Source organism: Leptosomus discolor, chromosome 4 (genome assembly GCF_034619465.1).
Source record: "Leptosomus discolor isolate bLepDis1 chromosome 4, bLepDis1.hap2, whole genome shotgun sequence".
Taxonomy (NCBI): domain Eukaryota; kingdom Metazoa; phylum Chordata; class Aves; order Leptosomiformes; family Leptosomidae; genus Leptosomus; species Leptosomus discolor.
In genome coordinates this window covers 83341986-83361232 of record NC_141394.1, presented here as the reverse complement: position 1 = coordinate 83361232, position 19247 = coordinate 83341986, and the positions used below count along the sequence as shown (strand labels likewise).

General features: G+C 73.2%; 2 protein-coding genes across 3 annotated transcripts; both read right to left on the bottom strand.

Moving 5' to 3' along the window:
* Window positions 1-1574: 1574 nt before the first annotated feature.
* Window positions 1575-7761, bottom strand: IDH3B (isocitrate dehydrogenase (NAD(+)) 3 non-catalytic subunit beta). Its single transcript, XM_086463770.1, has 12 exons — window positions 7726-7761; window positions 7252-7332; window positions 5759-5857; window positions 5118-5238; window positions 4655-4715; window positions 4078-4210; window positions 3576-3709; window positions 3104-3206; window positions 2386-2532; window positions 2158-2252; window positions 1994-2054; window positions 1575-1690 (listed from the first exon to the last, which is right to left on the bottom strand). The coding sequence occupies exons 1-12, from the start codon at window positions 7759-7761 to the stop codon at window positions 1601-1603; spliced, it is 1161 nt and encodes a 386-aa protein (XP_086319896.1). The 3' UTR covers window positions 1575-1600.
* A 1147-nt stretch (window positions 7762-8908) lies between these two features.
* Window positions 8909-18412, bottom strand: VPS16 (VPS16 core subunit of CORVET and HOPS complexes). 2 transcript variants are annotated; one of them, XM_086463766.1, is made up of 24 exons: window positions 18326-18412; window positions 17964-18052; window positions 17738-17835; window positions 16922-17050; window positions 16431-16575; window positions 16223-16338; window positions 15439-15561; window positions 14554-14609; window positions 14294-14383; window positions 13595-13689; window positions 12848-12924; window positions 12539-12670; window positions 12322-12449; window positions 11986-12021; window positions 11683-11791; window positions 11454-11588; window positions 11247-11355; window positions 10897-10994; window positions 10707-10811; window positions 10188-10265; window positions 9917-10086; window positions 9720-9816; window positions 9497-9600; window positions 8909-9053 (listed from the first exon to the last, which is right to left on the bottom strand). In XM_086463766.1, exons 1-24 carry the CDS (start codon window positions 18376-18378, stop codon window positions 8909-8911), a joined length of 2517 nt encoding a protein of 838 aa, XP_086319892.1. In that variant the 5' UTR covers window positions 18379-18412. The 2 variants fall into 2 exon arrangements, with proteins under 2 accessions (XP_086319892.1, XP_086319893.1); XM_086463767.1 differs by lacking the exons at window positions 12322-12449; window positions 12539-12670; window positions 12848-12924; window positions 13595-13689.
* Between the last annotated feature and the right edge of the window lie 835 nt (window positions 18413-19247).

The window sequence follows — 19247 nt, the reverse complement described above, 5'->3', positions numbered from 1 at the left end:
AACCGCTGGGGGTGACCGAGGCTCAATAAAGGCCGAGGTGGGTGTTGAGCCTCAGGCTGCCGCGTTCTGCTGTGGCTGAAGGGGCAGGAGGTGCCGCGTCCCCGTGTGGCGTTGCCTCCCCTCGCAGGGAGGTGACTGCGCTGTCCTTGCTCCCCACAGCCGTCTCCGTCCCCGGCTCGGAGGGAAGAGACGGGGCCGGGCGTGCTGGGAGCGCTGCGGGGGCCGCTTTTATTCGAGGGAAGCAATAAGTTACCGGGCGGGAGGGGGGTGGGCGCGGCGAGGGGCTCTAGGCGTCCAGGGCGGCTATCACGGCTTGGGTGAAATCCAGGGACGTGGCGTAGCCCCCCATGTCCGCCGTGCGCACCTGCAAGGAGAGGGGAGCGTTAGCCAGCAGTGAGCCCGGGGGACCCCCGGGCTGGGGCAGGATGGGGGTCCCCTCGCTTTGCAGCCCCTGCTGGGGGTGTCCCTGGGCCTCGGGGGCAGGTCCTGCCCCACGGGCAAGGCCCACCGGGAGCTCGGGGGCCCCCTTGGCATGTGTCGGTGGGGCTGTGACCAGGCGCTGAGCCTCTTGCCAGCCCCGGGCAGGGCGGCGGTGTTTTGGTCACAGGAGAGGGAATCACTAGTTGGGGGGGGCTGCTGGCCCCTCTGCCCGGCTTGGCTGGGGCAGGAATTGAAGCAGCGGAGGATTTCACGGCCGTTCTCTGGGCTCAGCTACCCCCAGCAGGCTGGAGGGGCAGGTGAGGGGCTGGCAGCGGCGGTGGGGCCCGGTGCTGAGCAGGCAGGACCCTCTGCTCGGTGCTGCCTTCCAGGCCCTGCCCCGAGCTGCAAATCGGGGGGGGGGGGGGGCTGTACCCGCGCCGGGGGAGCAGGGGGGAGCGTTGGACCCTTTATTTGCCATCAGGAGTACAGAGCGCGGCGGTCACAGCAGCGAGCGCTTGGGCAGCCCCGTCCCCTGGGTCGTGTCCCACCCCCAGAGAGCCACGGTGGCCCCCAGGGCTCACGGCTCGGGGTGCGGCAGGTCGGGCAGCCTGGGGCGCTGCCCTCCGGGGGGGGGCGGGGGCTCAGCGGGGAGCCCTGTGCTCCCCCAGCAGCCCCCCGGCCACAAATGGGGCAAAGCGCCGCCGCCACCACCCCCCCCGCACCGGCTCCGGGGAGAGGCCGAAGGCGAAGCCTCGCAGCTGCCTCTCGCTACACCCCGGGTCCTGCCGGGAAAGGGGGGGCCCAGCTCTGCTGAGCAGCTTGTCCTGGATGCGGGGGGTGCCTCAGCCCGGTGCCCCCCGTTATTGCTAAAGCCTCTGCGGGCAGGAGAAGATTCCCGCCGTAACCGTGGTCCCGCAGCCCAGGGAGCTGCCGGCCGTGGTCCCGCTGCCTCCCCGAGACCTGCACTGCCCTCCTCGCACGGGGGGGGGCACAGCAGCAACCCCCACTGGTGGGACTGGGTGGGCACTGGGCTCTGGGCTGGGCAGGAGGAGAGCCACCCTCCTCCTCCTCCCCGGGGCAGCGGGGACTCAGCCACGGTGGGGGGATGCGCTGCGCGGCTGTGAGCTACGGGGAAGGTGGTGCCGGGCGAAGGCCCCGGCTGCCCGGGCGAGGGGGGCTCCTAGGCACCATAGTGGGGGTGCAGGTTGTCAATCACGGACTTGACGAAGTCAGAAGTGGTGGAGTAACCGCCCAAGTCCCGTGTCCGGACCTAAAAATCCAACACAGGGAAGGGGAGAAACAAAGGGAGAAACGTGACGGTGAACCGAGTGGCACGACTGGGGGGAAGGAGAGGAGAGGCGAGGCGAGGAGAGGAGAGGAGAGGAGAGCAGCTTCCCCCTGCGCACCCTGCCCGAGGCCCCGGCGGGCCCCGGCCCTTCCCTACAGCCAGGGAGCACCACAGCGAGCCCCGAGCCAGCGCGGAGGGGCCGGCGCAGCCGCAGGACCCGAGCGGGAGCCGCAGCCCCACAGCGGGGCCGAGCGCGGAGCCGCGACCGCGCCGCCTGACACTCACTTTTCCGACTTTGATCACCTTCTTCACCGCGTCCGCGATCAAGTTGGAGTGGAATTCCAAGCTGGGGAGAGGAAAGGAGCCGGGGGGGGGGGGTGTCAGTCGCTCCCAGGGCCGAGGCTGCTGCCCACCCCCCTGCACCACCACCCCCCGCGAATGGCACCTACTTGAGGTGCCGCAGCATGTTGGCGGCCGAGAGCAGCATGGCGGTGGGGTTGGCGATGTTCCTGCCCACCGCCTGGGCGAAGGGGTGCCGGGCGCCCTGCCGGAGGAGAAGCCGCGGTGAGGGACCGTCTGCCACACCCCTGTCCCCCCCCAGTGCCACCCCCCGCCGCCCCCACAACCCGGGGTGCCGGCAGGGCCCAGCAGCCCCCGGGGGGGCCGAGGCTCCTCACCATCTCGAACACAGCGTACTCGGCGCTGTAGCTCTCGCCGGGGACCACGCCGGCGCCGCCCACCAGGCCGGCTGCCAGGTTATCGATGATGTTCCCGTAGAGGTTCGGCATGACCAGGACGTCGAACTGGTAGGGGTTCTGCACCAGCTGCACGGAGGGAGGAGGACGAGGAGGAGGAGGTGAGGCCGGCAGCCCTGGGGCCAGGGCACACGAGCCCGGGGAGCAGCAGAGCCCCCCGCGGCGGCAAACACCCCCCGGCTGCGCCCAAGGGGCAGCGGGGAGCAGGGGGAGCCCTGTGGGACCGGCTGGGGAGCCACGGGGAGATGGGGTTGTGCCGGGGGAGGGTCGGAGGGCTGCCAAGCACCGGGAGGGGCTGCCCAGGGAAGGGGTGCGGTCACCGTCCCCGGAGGGATTTAAAGGACGGGGAGCAGGGATGTGGTGTAGCTGTGGGCTCGGCCGTGCTGGGGTAACGTTGGACTCGATGATCTTAAAAGTCTTTTCCAACCCACACGACTGATCCCAGGATTCCACCTGCAGCCCCTGCCGCAGCTGGAGCCGAGCCGGGGGAAGGCTCCCGCCTCGTGCCAGGAGCAAACCGCGGGCCAGGGCGGCCACCGACGCCCGCCAAGCCGGCAGCGGCGGCAGCTTTCCCGGTTTCAGCCCCCCGGGGCTGGGCTCGGCGGGCCCAGGCGGCGCAGAGGGCTCCGGGGGCGCTCACCTGCATGCAGCAGTTGTCGATGATCATGGTGTCGAACTTGATCTTGGGGTACAGCTCTGCCACCTCCTCGCAGCACTGCAGGAAGAGCCCGTCGCCCAGCTTCCTGCGGGACAAGACACACGTCGAGGGCTCCGCAGGACGGCGGTGACCCCGTTACAGCAGCAGGTCACCCGCCAGCACGCGGTGGCCAGCGCAGCGGGGCAGGGGGAGGCAACCCTAGGGCACCCCGACCCCCCCCGGGCACCCACACCCCCCACAAACGGGACGCGGAGGGAGCCACGAGGGATCAGCTTCCAGCAACGGAACTTCTCCCCTTCCCGGCCGCCAGCCTCGACGGGAGCACAGGGAGGGGGAAACCGCAGTTCCCAGGGAAAGCCTGGCCTCTCCGGCGCCAGGCCGGCACCGCCCCGATCGGGACCCAAAGCCGAGAGCAACCCGGTCCCCGGCGCGCCAGCGGCCCCCTGGCTCTCACATGATGTTGGCTTTGTGCACGGCCGTGACCTTGGAGCGCCCCTTCTTGGTGGCGTAGTCGAAGGCGAACTTGGCGATGCGCTGCGACTTGGCCCGGGTGATGATCTTCAGGCACTCGATGACGCCCTTCGCGCTCTGGCCAGGACGGGGGGGGGCGGGGGGAGGGTGAGGGCCTCGCCCCTTGCAGCCCCGCACCCTGCCGCCCCCCCACCCTGCCTCGCCAACCCGCACCCCGGCACTCCCGGCCAGAGCCGAGGCGTCCGCCTGACGCCCCATCACCCCCACCAAGAAGTTCCTCGACACCCACGTCCCCCTTTTCTGGCACCGCCCCCCCCCTGCAGCCCCCCGCCGTCCCCGCTGGAACCACAAAACGCTCTCCCAGCTCCGTCCCTGCCGCCCCAGCCCATTCCCCGGCGGAGCTGCACGGCGCCGCTACGGGCGGCAGGGACGTGCCCCCGGCAGCGAGGGCAGCCGCCCGGGCGCGGGGGGGGCAGCTCCCCTACCTCGTGCTCCAGCGAGCTGTACTCCCCCTCCGTCTGCTCGCGAATGATCACGAGGTCCAGGTTGTTGTGGCGGGTTTTGTAGCCCGGCAAGCTCTTCACGTGGACCACGTTGGCGAACAAATCCAGCTTGCGCCTGCGCCGGGGCAGCGGCACAGTCGGCCTTTCGCCATCGGCCGCCCCCCAGGGCAGGGGGGTAACAGCCGGCGACGGTGCGAATGGCCCCCCCACCTCCCAGGACCCTTCCCCAGCTCCACCTGCCCGTCCATCCGCCCACCCCTCCCCTCCCAGATCACGAGCCAGCCCCCCTTGGCACAGCACGGCCACCGCTGCCCGCCCTCCAGCCAGCCCCCCCCTCCCCAGGACCCCCACGGAAGCAGCACCGTGCTGCCCAGAGGCAGCTCCCGGCCACAAACAGCCCCTTGGGGTGTCTCCCCGCGAACACCAACTTCCCAAGTGGCCCTGACTCGCGGCCGCCAGCCCCCGGCTCGCTGTGGGACCACCACGACCGGCCGCCGCGGGGTGTTCCCGGGGAGCGGCGTGGGGGCGCCCAGCCCCGGCAGCCCGGCGCGGCGCTCACCTGAGCCGCATGTCGTAGGACGCCAGCTCGCCCTTGTACTCCATGGGCGTGTGGATCTTGCCTGGGGGGCGAGAGGAGGGCGAGTGAGTGCCGAGCGCGCCGGCGGCGGCCCAGGACCTCGCCGGGGCCCGGGTGACACGGGCTGGGGCAGGGGCTGCTCCGGCAGAGCCCCGGCCGAGCGTGGGGGACCCTGGCGAGGCCCTGCGCTTCCCTGGGCCACGCTGGGAGATCCCGTCTCAAAAGCGGGAGCTGGATCCACCCTCCCCCTGGTGAGCTCGGTCAGCGCCTCGGCGATGTGCTGCTCAAAGGCGGCGAGCCTCCTGCCCCAGGGCCGACCCCCGCAAGCCCCGCTCCCCCAACACCCCGCTCCCCCAACACCCCGCTCTCCCCAGGCCCTGCCGGTGTTCGGGGCGAGGCGACCCCTCCCGCGGGCAGAGCCCCTCCGGCCGGCGCCGGCCCTCACCGATGAGGGCGACTTTGCTCTCCTTCATGGAGTCGACCACCTGGTCCAGCTTCTCCTCCGACGCCATGTTCTGCACCTCGCTCAGGTGGTGCTCGTCGAAGACCACCGGCACGCTGGCGGCCTGCGCGAGAGGGGCAGGACGAGCCCCCCGCCCCGTCAGACCGGGGATTGGGGCCCTGCCGCGCCGGGACTCCCCGTCCTCGCTGCCGTCACCCCGCGCTGGCGACCTCCGGCGCCACAGACCCCACGTGTCCCCAGGCAGGACCCCATGCTGCCGCCCCCCCCCCCCTCAGCGCCGACGCTGCTGCCCCCGCGCGGGGCTCGTCCCGGCTTGGGAGGGTCACGGGGACAAGAAGGGTTGGGGACGGGTGGGCAACAACAGCCCTGCGGCCACGTGCCCGACGGGAGCTGGCAGGGGGTGGCCTGTGTCCCCCCCGTCCCCAGCCCGGACAGCGTCAGCGCTGCCGCAGCAGAGGGGAAGGAGCGAGGGGTGGTGACCCCAGCTCTGCTGCTCCAGCCCTGAGGAGCAGGGGGCGACCGCCAGACCCCGACCGACCGAGAGGGCGAGACCCCAGGGCTTCCCCGGCGGGGCGGGGGGTCCTGGCGGGTCTCTTCCCCCTCCCTCCTCCGCCCACCGGTACCTTGAAGACCTCCTTGACGGCGTGCATCAGCTCCGGGCCCACGCCGTCCCCGGGCAGCATCGTCACCTGGAACGTGCTCTCGGCCGTGGCGCTCTCTGACTGCGCAGAGCGGAGCAGGATCAGGCCCCCCGCCGGGACCCCCGCCCCCCCCCCCCCCCCGCGGAAGGGCGCTGCGGCGTGAGGAACGCCCGCAGCACGGCCTGTAGGGCCGAAAACGGGGCGCAGAGCTTCCACCCCAAGGGCTCGCGGGCTGCCAGGGGCACCCTGTGACCCGCCGGCACCCAGAGCTCGTCCCCCAGCGGCCTCGCCCCTGCACAGCACCAATCCTGCTCGCTGGGCGCCCAGACTCCCCCGTGCCCGCCCGCTGCGCCCGCGCTGCCTCGCAGCTCTCCGCCGGGAACGCTGCCCCGGCCCTCCTGGAGGCAAAGCGAGCCCCCCAGGGTGACCCCTGAGCCCCCAAGGTGACCCCTGCGGCGTCCCACCTCCGACCAACGCCGCCTGCTCGCCCCCCACAGCCGCCTCCTGTCTCAGTCCTGCCGCCGACCCCCCCTCCTTCACCCAGGGACCCCCAGGCAGAGGGTCTCCCAGAACCAGCCCCGGGGACGGGACAGTCACGAATTTCACCCCACGATTTCCCCGGACGACCAAAGGGGCGAACGAGCCGCAGCCGCGACGCGAGGCGCAGGCGACCGGCGGCCCCGGAAAGGCCAGATGGAAGCGGGGGGTCCCAGGAAGGCGAGGGGGGGGGGTCTCGACTTCTGACTTTCAGTATCTTGGACCCAAGCTCCGGGGGGGGCCAGAACCTCGCCCGCCCCTCAGCAGCCGGGTTCCCCGGAGCAGCAAAGCCCCTGCAGAGGGAACCGCAGCACGGCGCGAGCTCAGGGGCACCCGAACCCCCCGGCCCGACCGGCACCGCGGGGTGCGACCCCTCTGCCCCCCCCCGGGGTCGTTCCTTCCCCCCTCGGCTCCCCCAGAGAACGACCCCTCTCCCCATCGAGGCGCTCGCTCCCGAATGCGGAGCCTGCGCGACCCTGGGCGGGGCTGAGCCACCCCCTGCCCCCCCCCCCCCCCCCCCCAGCCCCCCCCGGTATTTACGGCCCCGTTTCCCCCGTTATTTCCCGTTAACCACAGAAAATTGAGGATCAATTGACCAGATCGAACCGATTTTCGCTGCTGCAGCCCCAGACTGCGCTCGGGCTCGTGGTTTTAGCGATGCCAGCACAAAACCGCTGCCCATCGCAGCCCCCCGCCCGCAGCCCCCCCGCCCGCAGCCCCCCGCCCGCAGGTGAGGCTGACCCGGCACCCAGAGGGCCGGGAGGAGCCGCGGGGGGAACACGTCGACCCCCTGAGCTGGAAAAGCTGCTTCCAGCCCGCGGAGGCTGGACCCCCGCTGCCCCCCTCAGCCCTCCCCTCTGCCCCCCTCAGCCCTCCCCGCTGCCCCCCTCAGCCCTCCCCTCTGCCCCCCAGGGCAGCGCCGGGCCCCCTGCTCTCACCTTGGCCCGCGGGATCTGGGGGAGGGCGGCGGAGGCTCGCAGGCCCCTCCACACCCCGAGGCTCTGGGCACGCAGGAGACCCTGGGGGGAGGCAGGGGCACGGTGAGACCCCCCCCCCTCCAACCTGGATGCGCCCCCAAACCCAGACCGACCCCGCCCCTGCACATTCCTGCCAGCCCAAACTGACCCCCCCCCGGCCCTGCCTGGCCCCGCAGCCCCCAGCCCCGAGCCCGAACACCCCCCCCAGCCCGAACAGCCCCCCCAATCCGAACACCCCCCCAGCCCAGACTTACACCCTGTCCCAGACTGACCCCAGCCCCCCCCCCCCCCCCCCCAGTCTGACTCCCCCCGCCCCGATCCAGCCCGACCCCCCGCCCCTTAGCCCAGTCCCGCCCCGGTCTGACCCCCCCCCACCCCAGCCCGACCCCCCGCCCCTTCCCGCACCGCCCCCCGGTCCCTCGCCCCCCCCCTCACCCCGGCTGCCGCCCGCCGCACGCTCAGCGCCGCCATCTTGCCGCCCCACAATGCACCGCGGCTGCGGCGGGAGGGGCGGGGCCGAGGCGAGCGCTGGGGCGGGAGGGGCGGGGCCGAGGCGAGCGCTGGGGCGGAAGGGGCGGGGCCGAGGCGAGCGCTGCGGCGGGAGGGGCGGGGCCGAGGCGAGCGCTGCGGCGGGAGGGGCGGGGCCGAGGCGAGCGCTGGGGCGGGAGGGGCGGGGCCGAGGCGAGCGCTGGGGCGGAAGGGGCGGGGCCGAGGCGAGCGCTGCGGCGGAAGGGGCGGGGCCGAGGCGAGCGCTGGGGCGGGAGGGGCGGGGCCGAGGCGAGCGCTGCGGCGGGAGGGGCGGGGCCGAGGCGAGCGCTGGGGCGGAAGGGGCGGGGCCGAGGCGAGCGCTGGGGCGGAAGGGGCGGGGCCGAGGCGAGCGCTGCGGCGCCCCCCGGCGGGCGGGAGGAACACGAACAAACCCACCCCCACCCCCACCCCCCCCAGGGCACCTTGGGGACATCCAGGGCCCCCTCCCTGCACCCCAGTGCCCCCCCCCGGCTGCTTTACAGCCCCCTCCCCCGCCCCGTAACCCCACCCTGGCGCCAGTGTCCCCTGGGACCCCCCCCCCCATCCCCTGGCTGGGGGTGCCTAGGGGGGATGTCAAGGGCGGGGGGGTGCCAAGGGGGGGGGGTGCTAAGGGGGCGGGGTGCCAAGGAGGGGGAGGGGTGCCAAGGGGGGGGAGGGGTGCCAAGGGGGGGGAGGGGTGCCAAGCATCTCTCACCCGGAGCCAGGACAGCAAACTCTTCCTCTTTATTGAACAAGAAGGGAGGGGGCCACACGGCCAGAGGGTGCCCCCACCCCACACCCCCCCCCGCCAGTCAGGAACCCCCCCAGCCTGGTACCAGCTGCGAGGGGGACGCTGCCAGGGTGACCCCAGCCCTGGTGCAGGACACAGACACGCTCCTGCCCTCGCCCCCGGGCACAGACCCCCCCCCCCAGCAAGGGGGGGTCCGGGGGAGCAGCGAGCCTGGGCTGGGGGGGGACAGGGCAGAGAAGCCCAGAATGGCCCCAGCGGCAGGAAGGGGGGGGGGGGGGCTGGGAGTTCCCCCCCCACCCGCCCATGGAGTGCACAGCGGGCAGGGGGCCAGGGCAGGGCCCCCCACCCCGGGGGGGGGGCTCACTTCTTCAGGAGCTGGGCTCGGGCCCGGTTCAGCTTCTCGGCGACGGCGGCGTCGGTGCCGGCGGTGCACTTGGCCAGGACCAAGTTCATCTCCGCCTCGTTCTTGTGCTCGATGGCGGCGTCGGCCGCCTGGTCCAGGTCCCTGCGGCACAGCGGGGGACGGGGGGGGGGGGGATGTGGGGACAGCAGCCCCAGCCCCCCTTCCCCCACGGCCTGGAGGCACCAGCCCCAGCAAGGGCTGCCCCCCCCCAGTGGCAGAAAACGAGGCTCAGGGTGCCCCCCCCCAGTGCCACCCCTGTGTTCCTGGGGAGGGGGTCTCACCCACCCCCGGTTCCCCCTGAAGCCCCCAGCCACCCACGTGTTCCCGGGGGGGGGTCTCACCCACCCCCGGTTCCCCCCCAATGCCCCCAGCACCACCCACATGTTCCCGGGGGCGGGGGTCTCACCCACCCCCGGTTCCCCCCGAAACACCCAGCCATGCTGCACGAGGAACCAGCTGCTCCTGGGGGGCTCCGACCCTGCCCCACACAGCCCCCAGCTGCCCCCCCCAGGAGCCCCCTGGGGCGGGGGGGCGAGGGGACGCACCCCACCAGGACGAAGGCCTTGACGCGCTGCTCGGGGGTGACGCGGGGCGCGTACTTCTTGGCCTCGTAGCGGTTGTGGTGCTTCACCGAGATCTCCACGAAGGGCTGGAGAGGGGAGGGGAGGGGAGGGGTGGGGTGGGTGGGTGGGGGGGCTGGCTGCTCCCCTCCCCCAGCTTCAGCCCTTGCCCCACAGCCACCCGCCGCGGGGCAGGGAAAGCTCCTACCAGGTACCCGATGGGAGACTTCTTGCTCTTGGAGAACTTCTCCATCTCCTCCCAATCGCCGCGGTTGGCCAGGGCGCTGATCTTCAGCCACCAGTACCTGGGGACACGGGGCAAGGGTGGCTCCTCCAACACCCCCCCAACCCGCCCCACAGCCCGGCTCCTGCCCAGGGCAATCCCCCCCCCACCCCGGGACCCACCTCTTGTCGGGGATCTTGAACTCCCGGTAGAGCTGCTCGGCTCGCTTGTGGTGGCCGTCCAGGATGAGGTTGGAGACGGTGTCGTGCAGGGAGAGGTCGAGGTAGGGCTTGTCAAAGTCCTCCTGGAGGTGTCGCTGGAGCCGCAGGAGCTTGATCTGATCCTCCGTGGCCTGGGGAGCAAAACGCCGGCCGAAAGGGGGTCCCTGCCCCAGCAAGCCACGGCAGCAGCCCCCCCGCGGCACACCCCCGCCCCGGCCCCAGCCGCGCTCACCTTGGCACCAAACTCGTTCTTGGCTTTGTAGTACTCGTCCAGGGCGTTCTGCAGAGCTCCCACCCGCCCTTCGATGCGCTGGGGGGGACACGGCACGGACAGTGGCCCCCCCCTGCCAGCACGCACGCCACGCCGTGGGGACGGGGCAGCCCCTCGGAGCCCCCCCGGCGGGGCAGGAGGGGCGCGCGGTGCCCAGACACGGCCGGGGCAGAGGACACCCTGGGACGGGCAGAGGGTCGGGCCCTGCCGAGCCCCGGGTGGGATCCTGACCTCCCCCCCCCCACGCCAGGTGTCTGCTGGCACGGCGTCCCGAGGGGACGCTGGCCCCGGGGTACGAGGCGGACAGCCCCCTTCCCACACCCAGAGCCCACCCTGAGCGCGGGGAGGGTGGAAACCCCCCCCGGCCGGGGGCAGAAATCGCCCCCTGCCCCTTTCCCCAGCGCGCTGGCTCTCCCCGGGCGAGGGGGAGCCAGCCCGGAGCCCCCCCGCCAGCCCCTCCTGCCGCCGCCGGGCACAGACCTTCTCCGAGTAGCTGGAGTGGACGTGGAAGTTGCCGAGCTCCTGGTGATTGTCGTCCTGGTTGTACAGGTCCTTCAGCGTCTCCCGCTCCTGGTGTTTGCAGAACTGGAGGAGCAATGGGGGGGGGGGGGTGTCAGGGCACGCAGGGACGGGGGGGATGCAGTGGTGACAGGGCGGTGGCGGTGCCCACCTGGCGGTACAGGCTCAGGGCCACCGGCTGGTTCTGCAGCGTCATGAAGAAGGTGCCGCGGTTCAGCTCGTTCTTCAGGTGGAGCACGACGGTGTAGACTGGGGCAGACAGCGTGGTTTGGGGAGGGGGTGGGGGGGGGGGCACACACAGGTCCCTGCCCTCCGCCCCACCGTCCCCGGGGAGGGCAGCGAGGGGACGCGCAGGCAGAGCCCCGTGCCCAGGGCGAGCGCTGCCCCCGGGGGGCTCCAGCGCCTCCTGCCACCCTCACCCCACAGGGCACAACGCTACCAAGGGGCTCCCCCAGACCCCAAATGCTTCCCCCCCAAAACCTGCCCAGCCCTGGCCCTCACCCAGGTCGGTGTCCCCGCTCTCGATGGCCTTGCTGAGGGCCAGCTTGCTCCGCTTCATCTTCAGCAGCAGCGGCACCTGCTCCCCGGAGCGCGGCTCGTACTCCAGCAGCTACGGGCGGCACGGGGTGGGGAGGGGGGGTGTCAGGGCACGGCCACCACGCGTGACCCCCCCCACCCCGGCCGTCCCAGCGGCCCCAGCCGAGACACCTTGATGGCCAGCTCCGTCCTGCCGCAGTCGTAAGCGCGGGCGGCGATCTCGGAGTAGGAGATGCCCGGCGTGTCGCCCAGCTTCTGGTTGATGGCGTGGGCCACCTCCTCGTCCGACTTGTCCTTCTGCTGCACCTGGCAGGGGGCGAGCGCAGGGGTCCCTGCACGGCCCCGGGGACGGGCAGAGCCCCCCCAGGGACGGGCAGAGCCCCCCGAGCTGCCGCCTCACCTTGTAGCAGGCCCAGTGGGCCAGGATGCGGCTGACGCCCTGGATCTCCGAGAGGCGCAGGTACTCGCAGATCCGGATGGCCAGCGGGTAGAGCCGCCGCAGCACCAGCCTGGTGGGGCACACGGGGGGTCAGCGGCGTCGCCCCGCGCGGGTCCCGGGAGCCCAGCGGCTCCACCGGCCTCACGGGGGGCTCCCGAGCGCTCGGAGCCCAGCCTAGGGGGACGGGGACGGTGGGGATGGGGACGGCAGCGTGGCCGGACGTGGCTTCGGCCCGGGGACGGGGCAGCTCCCAGGGAGGCTCACCTGTCCAGCAGGACCTCGATGGTGAGCCGCTTGTATCTGCGGGGACAGTCAAGGGACGTCACGGACCACAAAACCCCGCGGTCTGAGCGCTGGGCACCGGCCCCGCCGCCGCCAGCACCCCCGGGCCAGCCCCGGCACACACGGCTCTGCCAGCGCCTCCTCTGCGGGGTGTGGGGGGCGCAGAGCCCCCCGCTAGAGCCCCCCCTGCCACCGGGCCCAGGGCACAGCGGGTGCCCGAGCCCCCCAGGGCCGGCAGCAGTCTCTGGGTGACACCAACCCCAGCGGGGCCCGGAGCCCCGGCCAGCCCCCGGCGTCACCGCGTCCCACGGAGGATACTGGGTGAAGGTGAGGGGGATGCCGATCTGGTAGTCGCGGATGGCGTTGAGGACCCGCAGGTCCTGGCACATCCGCACGAAGCTCTCCGGGGGGAACTTGTCCACGAAGCACTTGCCGAAGGAGGCCGCCTGCGAGAAGGGGCGCGCGGGGCTGGGGCCGTGCCGGCCGCGGGGCGACCACCACCCCGGCAGCGAGCAACCCCCTCGGCCTCGCTCACCCGCAGCAGCGACTTCTGGGTGTCGGGCTCGTGCTCGTAGCCGGCCGCCTCGATGCACTGGCTCACCGCCTCCGGCAGCAGCTTCTGGTCCTTGATCTCCCGCAGGTACTCGTCCGCCTTCTGGCTCTCCTTCTGCAGAGGAGCGCGGCCCGTGGGGGGGGCTGCGGGGTGCTCACCGCCCAGGGGGAGCCCCGGCACCCCTGGGAGCCGGGGCAAAGGGAGCCCTTGCCCTGGCACTTCAGCCCCGGCAGGGACCTCCGGGATCTCCGCAGGGCAGCTCCCCAGCCTCCTCGGGGGCAGCGGCCGTACCTCGTACTCCTTCTGTGCCTCCAGCAGAAGCGCCCCCGGGGCCATGGAGGCGATCTTGAAGATCTCCTGGCTGGCCTCTGCAGGGACAGGGAGGGAAAAAACCACCACTGGAGAGGCTGCCCCAGCCCAGACGCATCCCCTGCACCCCCACAACCTGCTCCCCCGCCGCCCCTGCCTGCGGCTCGGGACCCCAGGAGAGCCCGTCCTTTGGCAGGGCAGGGGGGGCAGAGCTCGGGGGCAGCTCGGGGCCGCTCTCCCAGCAGCAAACGCCGACCCAAGGCTCCGAGAGGCGGAGGCAGGGGCAGCTGCCAGGCCAGGCTGGTCCCAAGGAGCTATTCCCGACACCGCCGTGGCAGCTCCGGGCACCTCCGCTCTGGGAGGCGAGGAACAGGCGTGCTGAGCTGTGCCAGGCCTCAGCTCAAAGCACGGGGGCTCTGCCGGCGGGAGGAGGCGGGGGGCAGCCCCTGCTCAGGGGGCACAACAGCGCTGGCAAAGGAGGGGACCAGCACCGGCACGGTGCTGGGGAAGGAGGGAGCGCGGGGCCCCGGCTCAGAGCCCTGCACTAGGCGGCTGGGGGGGCTCAGGGCACGGCCCTCCCCTGCTGCGGGGGGTCTCGCCACCTCCTGGAGCCAGACCCGACCCCCCGCCCCCTGCTCCCAGAGCTGGGCACAGTCCCGGGCCGCATCCTGGGCGCTGAGCGGCGCGCGGGGGGGTCCCGCTCGGCCTCGCCGCGCGGCGCCGTCCCACCTGGGATCTCGTGCAGGAACTCGTGGGACGTGCGGGACAAGATGCGGACCCCGTCCAGCTCGGGCACCAGGTAGGAGTCCTCATCCAGGACAAACCTGCGCTCCCCGCTAAGGGCTCGGCGGCAGAGAGCGGCTCCGGGTCCAGCCCAGCCCTGCCGAGGGGCCAGGCCAGCCCCAGCGATGCCGTGGAGCCCCCGGCCCCATGGAGCTGTGGGTCACGACCCCCCCCCCTTTCCACGGAGACGCAGTGGGGCGCAGGATGGGGACTTTGGAGGGACAGGAATCCCCCCCCCCCCCCCTCCTGCCCCCCGGCAGCCCTCGCCCTTGGGGGATCAGGGCTGGACACCGGCAGGGCCAGCGCTCCCAGCCCCGGGGGTCCGGTGGCTCCCAGCACCAGCGCGGCTCTCGGAGACGGGGGGCAGCGGGTTCCCCTCGGGGGGGAGGCTCAGAGAAGGGGCAAGGGCCGGCGGGGCAGAGGGGAGGGGGTTTCGCTGCTGGGCAGGACTGGGCTGGCTGGGGCTGGGCAGGGGAGGTCGTGGCAGAACCGCAGAGGAGCACGGTCAGCCTGCTCTGACCCTCCTGGGGGGCCGCTGACACCCGGGGGGGCTCCAGGGACACCAGGGGCCGTGACAGAAGCGGTGGTGGCCCCTGGAGGGCCGGCTTTCGGCACGGACACGGGTGTCTCTTCCCCGAAGGATACTGGATGCACTCCGAGGAGTTGCCCACCACCATCAGCTGCCGGTCCCAGGCCACCACCACGGCACGCTGCCGGCTCCGGGGACGCAGGCACCTGCCAGGGAGCCCCAGCCCCGGCTCAACCCCGGCCCCGCTGCAGCCCCCCACGCCGGGAACGGCGATGCGAGAGGGTCCCGCCGCTCCCGGGGCGGCGGCAGAGCCGAGCGGACCCGGGGCAAGGCTGGGGGTCCCGGCGGGGCGCGGGTGGGCACGGAGAGCGCTCACCAAACCATCTGCTTGGGCGCCGAGCGGAGGCTGCTGGTGAACTCGCAGAGCTTCTCCTGCGGCGGGAGAGAGCTGGGTCAGGGCGACGGCGTGTGCCACCGGGACGGGCGGTGTCGCCTGGGGAGCGGGGCCGCACGCCGACGGGAGCTCCGGGGGACGCGCGGCGCGGCCCAGGCTGCACCGGGCGCCGGGATCACGGCTGCTGCGCCAGGAGCGCGTCCCGTGGGAGCGCCCGGCCCCGTCTCCAGCTCCGAAGGCAGCCAGGGCTGGGGGCGTGAGCGCCCAAACCGAGCGTGAGGAACGCTCCTGCGGCACGCGGGGCGACGGGCTCGACTGAGAGCCGGCACGTGCACAAAGGAGAGCGGCGCAGGACGGGTCCCGGAGGGCTCCAAAGGCAACCAGCACCCCACCAGCACGAGCCCCACGGCGCGGGGGAACCCGCAGGGCGGAAGGGCGACTGGCAAGCGAGGCCCCCGCACCGCAGGGACCCCACCAGCCGTGGGGATGAGGGCGAGACGGCCCAGGAAGGGACCCGAGAGTTTGGGGAGGGGCACGAGGGAACGGCGAGCGGTGGGGGAAAAGGTCATCAGCGGTGGGCTGTTTGTCCGGGGGAGCCCAGACGGGGGGAGGGAGGCGTGAGGCCAGCAAAAAGGTGGGTCCAGAAGTGGGAGAGAGCGAGGAGTAAGGTATACACCCGGGTGAGGAACAAAAGGGGGTGCATCTCCCCAGGGCAGCCGCCTGTGGGGCCGACCTGCAGCCCCGAGTCCACGGGGAAGCCGAGGGAACCTGCGTGGACACCCCACACTGCTGCCAGACGGGAGGAGGAGGAGGGCTGGGGGCTGACACCCTCAGGCCCCAGCACGGGGAGGGGAGGCAGACGCTCACCTTGAGCGTGGCCAGGCCCATCCAGATGTAGCCGGTGTCGGTGAAGAGCGCCAGGCAGCGGTAGTTGAAGGACACAGCCATCTGCAGGTAGGCGCCGGCGGAGGGGCTCATGCCAGGGGGGGTCTGGGACAGGGAAAAGGGGGGGGTTAGACCCGGGGGGACACCCTCTGGGGACACGGGACGTGCCGCACGCCAGCGCCGACGCTGCGTAAGGGGCTGAGGACGGGTCAGAGCCGGGGTGTCCCTTCCCACCCTGCGCCCGCTCGACCCTCAGCCCTTTGCCCCTGGCCAGGACGGGGCCAGACGTCCCTGCTGTGCACGCCTGCCCCTGGGACAGCAGGAGGAAGGACCTGCCAGCGAGGGCGGGGGGCTGGAGAGCATCCCATGGGACGGCAGGGGACAGGGAAGGGACCTGCCAGTGAGGGCCGGGGGCTGGAGAGCATCCCATGGGACGGCAGGGGACTGGGAAGGGACCTGCCAGTGAGGGGGAGGGGCTGGAGAGCATCCCATGGGACGGCAGGGGACAGGGAAGGGACCTGCCAGCGAGGGGGAGGGGGGCTGGAGAGCATCCCATGGGACGGCAGGGGACAGGGAAGGGACCTGCCAGCGAGGGTGGGGGGCTGGAGAGCATCCCATGGGACAGCAGGGGACAGGGAAGGGACCTGCCAGCGAGGGCCGGGGGCTGGAGAGCATCCCATGGGACGGCAGGGGACAGGGAAGGGACCTGCCAGCGAGGGTGGGGGGCTGCCCTGCTGGCTGCGGACCCCCGCTGCGGCTGGCTCACCACCACGGAGCAGGAGGTGTTGTCCAGGAGGTAGAGGTCCTGCCCGACCGCCAGCAGCACGATGGTGACCCTGTCCTGGGACAGCACGGCCCAGCACGAGGGCGGCTTCTGCAGACCTGCCGGGCACCCGCGTCAGCCCCCCGTGCCCACCCGGGGCTGGGGGAGTCGGGGGGGGGGGGGACGGGGGGCAGCGGGGCCGGGGCCGCACCGGGAACCTCGGGCATCCTGCGCAGCTTCAGGTCGTCGATGTTGGTGGCCAGGGAGAAGCGGTGCGCCCCGGTGAGGATGGCCACGCCGGTGCCGTACTCCGTGTGGAAGACCTTCGCCTCCAGCACGTGGTTCTGCAGCACCTCCTGCACCAGAAGGGAGCGCTGGGCCCGGGCCGGGGCTCAGCACCGCGCTGCCGCTGCCCCGGGAGCGAAACCACGCCGAGGGGGAGCGAGTCCGGCCCCGTGCCGCGCGGCTGGGAGGCGTCCCAGCCCAGACAGGCCTCGCTCCTGCAGCACAGGGGATCGTCCCGGCCCCAGGGACCGTGGGGACGGTGGCCAGCTCATTCCCGAAGGTGGAGAGCCCCGCTGGGACAGCCCCAGGCTCCCCGCGTGCCCCAAGGGGTCGGGGAGAGGGCTCAGGGAGGCCTCGCAGCGCTCGATCCTCCCAACCCCGGGGCGTCTCTTGAGCCCCCCGTCCCGCCCCGCTCACGTTGCCCATGCTGAAGTGGCGCTTGAACTCGCAGAAGAGGTTGTAGATGAGCACGGTGCCGTCCTCCTGGATGCACAGCAGGTCCTCGCTGGCCGTCCAGCCCAGCTGCACCAGTTGGCCGCTCTTCCACTGCGGGCAGGAGACACGTGAGCGCGCACCGCGGGGCTGCTCGCCTCCCGGCCGGCCCAGCCCCACAAACATCCCTCCAGGGGGACGGACACGAAGCCAACGGCCACCGCTGGGTGTCCGGAGGTCCCCGGCTGCCCTGTCTCTGCAGCTTTCCCTGTCCCTCCACGTCCTCACTGCCCCGCGCCCAGCGGGGCACGGAGGGTGCTCCGGCGGCACCAGCGCTGCGGCTGCCATCCCCACCCCGTCCTCTGCTCCCAGGGCTGGGCACCCTCCTCTTCCTCCCTCCAGCTCCCCCCTTGCACCCCCACCCCCGCTTCTGAGCAGCTTCTCCAAAGCCCCCGGGGGGCTGCGGGAGCCGCCGGGAGCTCAGGGTGCCGAGGACCGGCAGGAGCACCCAGCTTCCCCACGGACGGGCCAGCGGAGCTGCCCAAGGGCACGGGCAGGGGCGGCTGCCGCTCTGGGCAGCGCTGCGACTCACCGGCAGCACCCGGGCGGTGGCCCAGCCGTACGGCCTTGGGGGCCACCAGCGAGCCCTTCCACAGCGCCCTTGCCCGTGGGCTTACGGCGGCGAGGGGCAGCGCCACAGCAGCCGGGGCTGTCCCAACCCCCCTGGCACAGCACAGGCCTCCCAGAAGCGCCCCAGAGGCGGCCTGGAGGAGGGGGCGGCCGACCCCCGGGCCAGCTCACCGGGATGCTGGCCAGCAGTAGCCCCGAGGCCGAGTAGATCTCCAGCAGCGGGCGGGCGCCGGGGGATTTCTCCTTCCGGACGTTGTTCTTCAGCAGGGCTGCGGGTGGGGTGGGACAGGGCTGCGACCCCTCTGCTGTCACCGCCGGGGGGGCCAGGGCAGCCCCTGTCCCCCTGTGCCCGGGGGGGCTCCTGCCCCAGCGCGGGGTCCCGGGGTCCCGGCCCTACCTATGGGCCCCCCGTACGGGGCGGCCGCCACCAGGCAGTCCCGCAGGGGCTCCTTCAGGCCCCACTCCATGGCGTACAGCTCGACCTTCCTGCGGGACACAGACGGAGCCGTGGGCCGCCGGCAGACCGGGGGAGCGGGGAGCGGGGCGACAGGGACGGTGCCCACCCCCCCGGCCCGGCCCCGGGGACCCCCCGGGCAACCCCAAGACCCACCGCCGCCCCGAGACACCCCGAACAGTACCGGGACCCCCCGCCCCCCGGCCAGCCCCAAGGTCCGTGACCGGCCCTCAGACCCCCACGGCCGGCCCCGGGGACGGGGAGAGGCTGCCGCTGGCCGGTACCGGGCCCAGGCCGCCCCTCACCGGTAGAAGGCCTCCTCGCCCAGCGGGTTCCAGTTGGCCGTGTAACAGTCCATGGTGCCGGGACGGGACGAACCGGGCTGGGACGAACCGGGGCGCTGCCGGTGGTGGTGCCGCCGCCGCTACCCGCTCTTCCGCCCGCCCCGCTCCGCCCCGCCCCGACGCCAGCATGGGCGCCGCCATCTTGAGTAAGGGCACGGGGGGGAGTCGGGGGGGGTCATTGTCGCCATCTTGAGTGAGGGCACGGCCTCCTCGCGCCCGCCGCCGCGGTCCTCTGTCCCCGGGGTGTCCCCTGCCGCCATCCCTGGATGACACCCCCACCCCCGGCACCCCGGGGGTCCCTGGTCCGCCCTGTGCCCAGCACGGGGGTCGTCCTGCCCGGGGAGGCCGTGGGGAGGGGGGCTGGCAGGCGTGTGCGGGCACACGCGGTGACACGGCGGGGCTGGCACGCGGGGACACGCGTGCACGCACATGCACGTGGGCGTGCGGAACAGGCAGACGCGTGCACATACGTGAACTTGCGTGTGCACACACACGTGGCCCACACAAACACGGCCGTGCCCGCAGCGGCCCACGCACACGCGCCCCCCCCCCCCCCGCAGGCGACACGCAGGCGTGCCCACGCGTGTGCTCACACACGTATCCACACACGTGCCCCACGCGGGATCCCCAACACGTCTCGCTTTATTTCTCGACGCTAGAAAACGAGGAGAGGCCCCGCTGCCCGGCCAGGTGCAGCCTCCGCCCACCGCACGCGGGTGCCATGGCGGCGCCTCGTGTGCCGGGGTCCAGTGTGCCACACCAGCGCCTCGTGTGCCGGGGTCGGCGTCAGGGGTGCCATGGCAGCGCCTCGTGTGCCGGGGTCAGTGTCAGGGGTGCCACAGCGGCGCCTTGCACGCCGGGGTCCGGTGTGCCACAACCAGCA

What these genes read in the sequence shown, in the direction of transcription:
- IDH3B (XM_086463770.1), bottom strand. Translation starts at nt 7,761, where the DNA reads ATGGCGGCGCTGAGCGTGCGGCGGGCGGCAGCCGGG. An exon ending in TGCGGCGGGCGGCAGCCGGG is followed by an intron (nt 7,333 to 7,725) that starts GTGAGGGGGGGG and finishes GCCTCCCCCCAG; the next exon opens with GGTCTCCTGCGTGCCCAGAG. An exon ending in GTGCACAAAGCCAACATCAT is followed by an intron (nt 3,207 to 3,575) that starts GTGAGAGCCAGG and finishes CTTGTCCCGCAG; the next exon opens with GAAGCTGGGCGACGGGCTCT.
- VPS16 (XM_086463766.1), bottom strand. Translation starts at nt 18,378, where the DNA reads ATGGACTGTTACACGGCCAACTGGAACCCGCTGGGCGAGGAGGCCTTC. An exon ending in GAGCGGGGACACCGACCTGG is followed by an intron (nt 10,995 to 11,246) that starts GTGAGGGCCAGG and finishes TGTCTGCCCCAG; the next exon opens with TCTACACCGTCGTGCTCCAC. An exon ending in CCCTGAGCCTGTACCGCCAG is followed by an intron (nt 10,812 to 10,896) that starts GTGGGCACCGCC and finishes TTGCTCCTCCAG; the next exon opens with TTCTGCAAACACCAGGAGCG.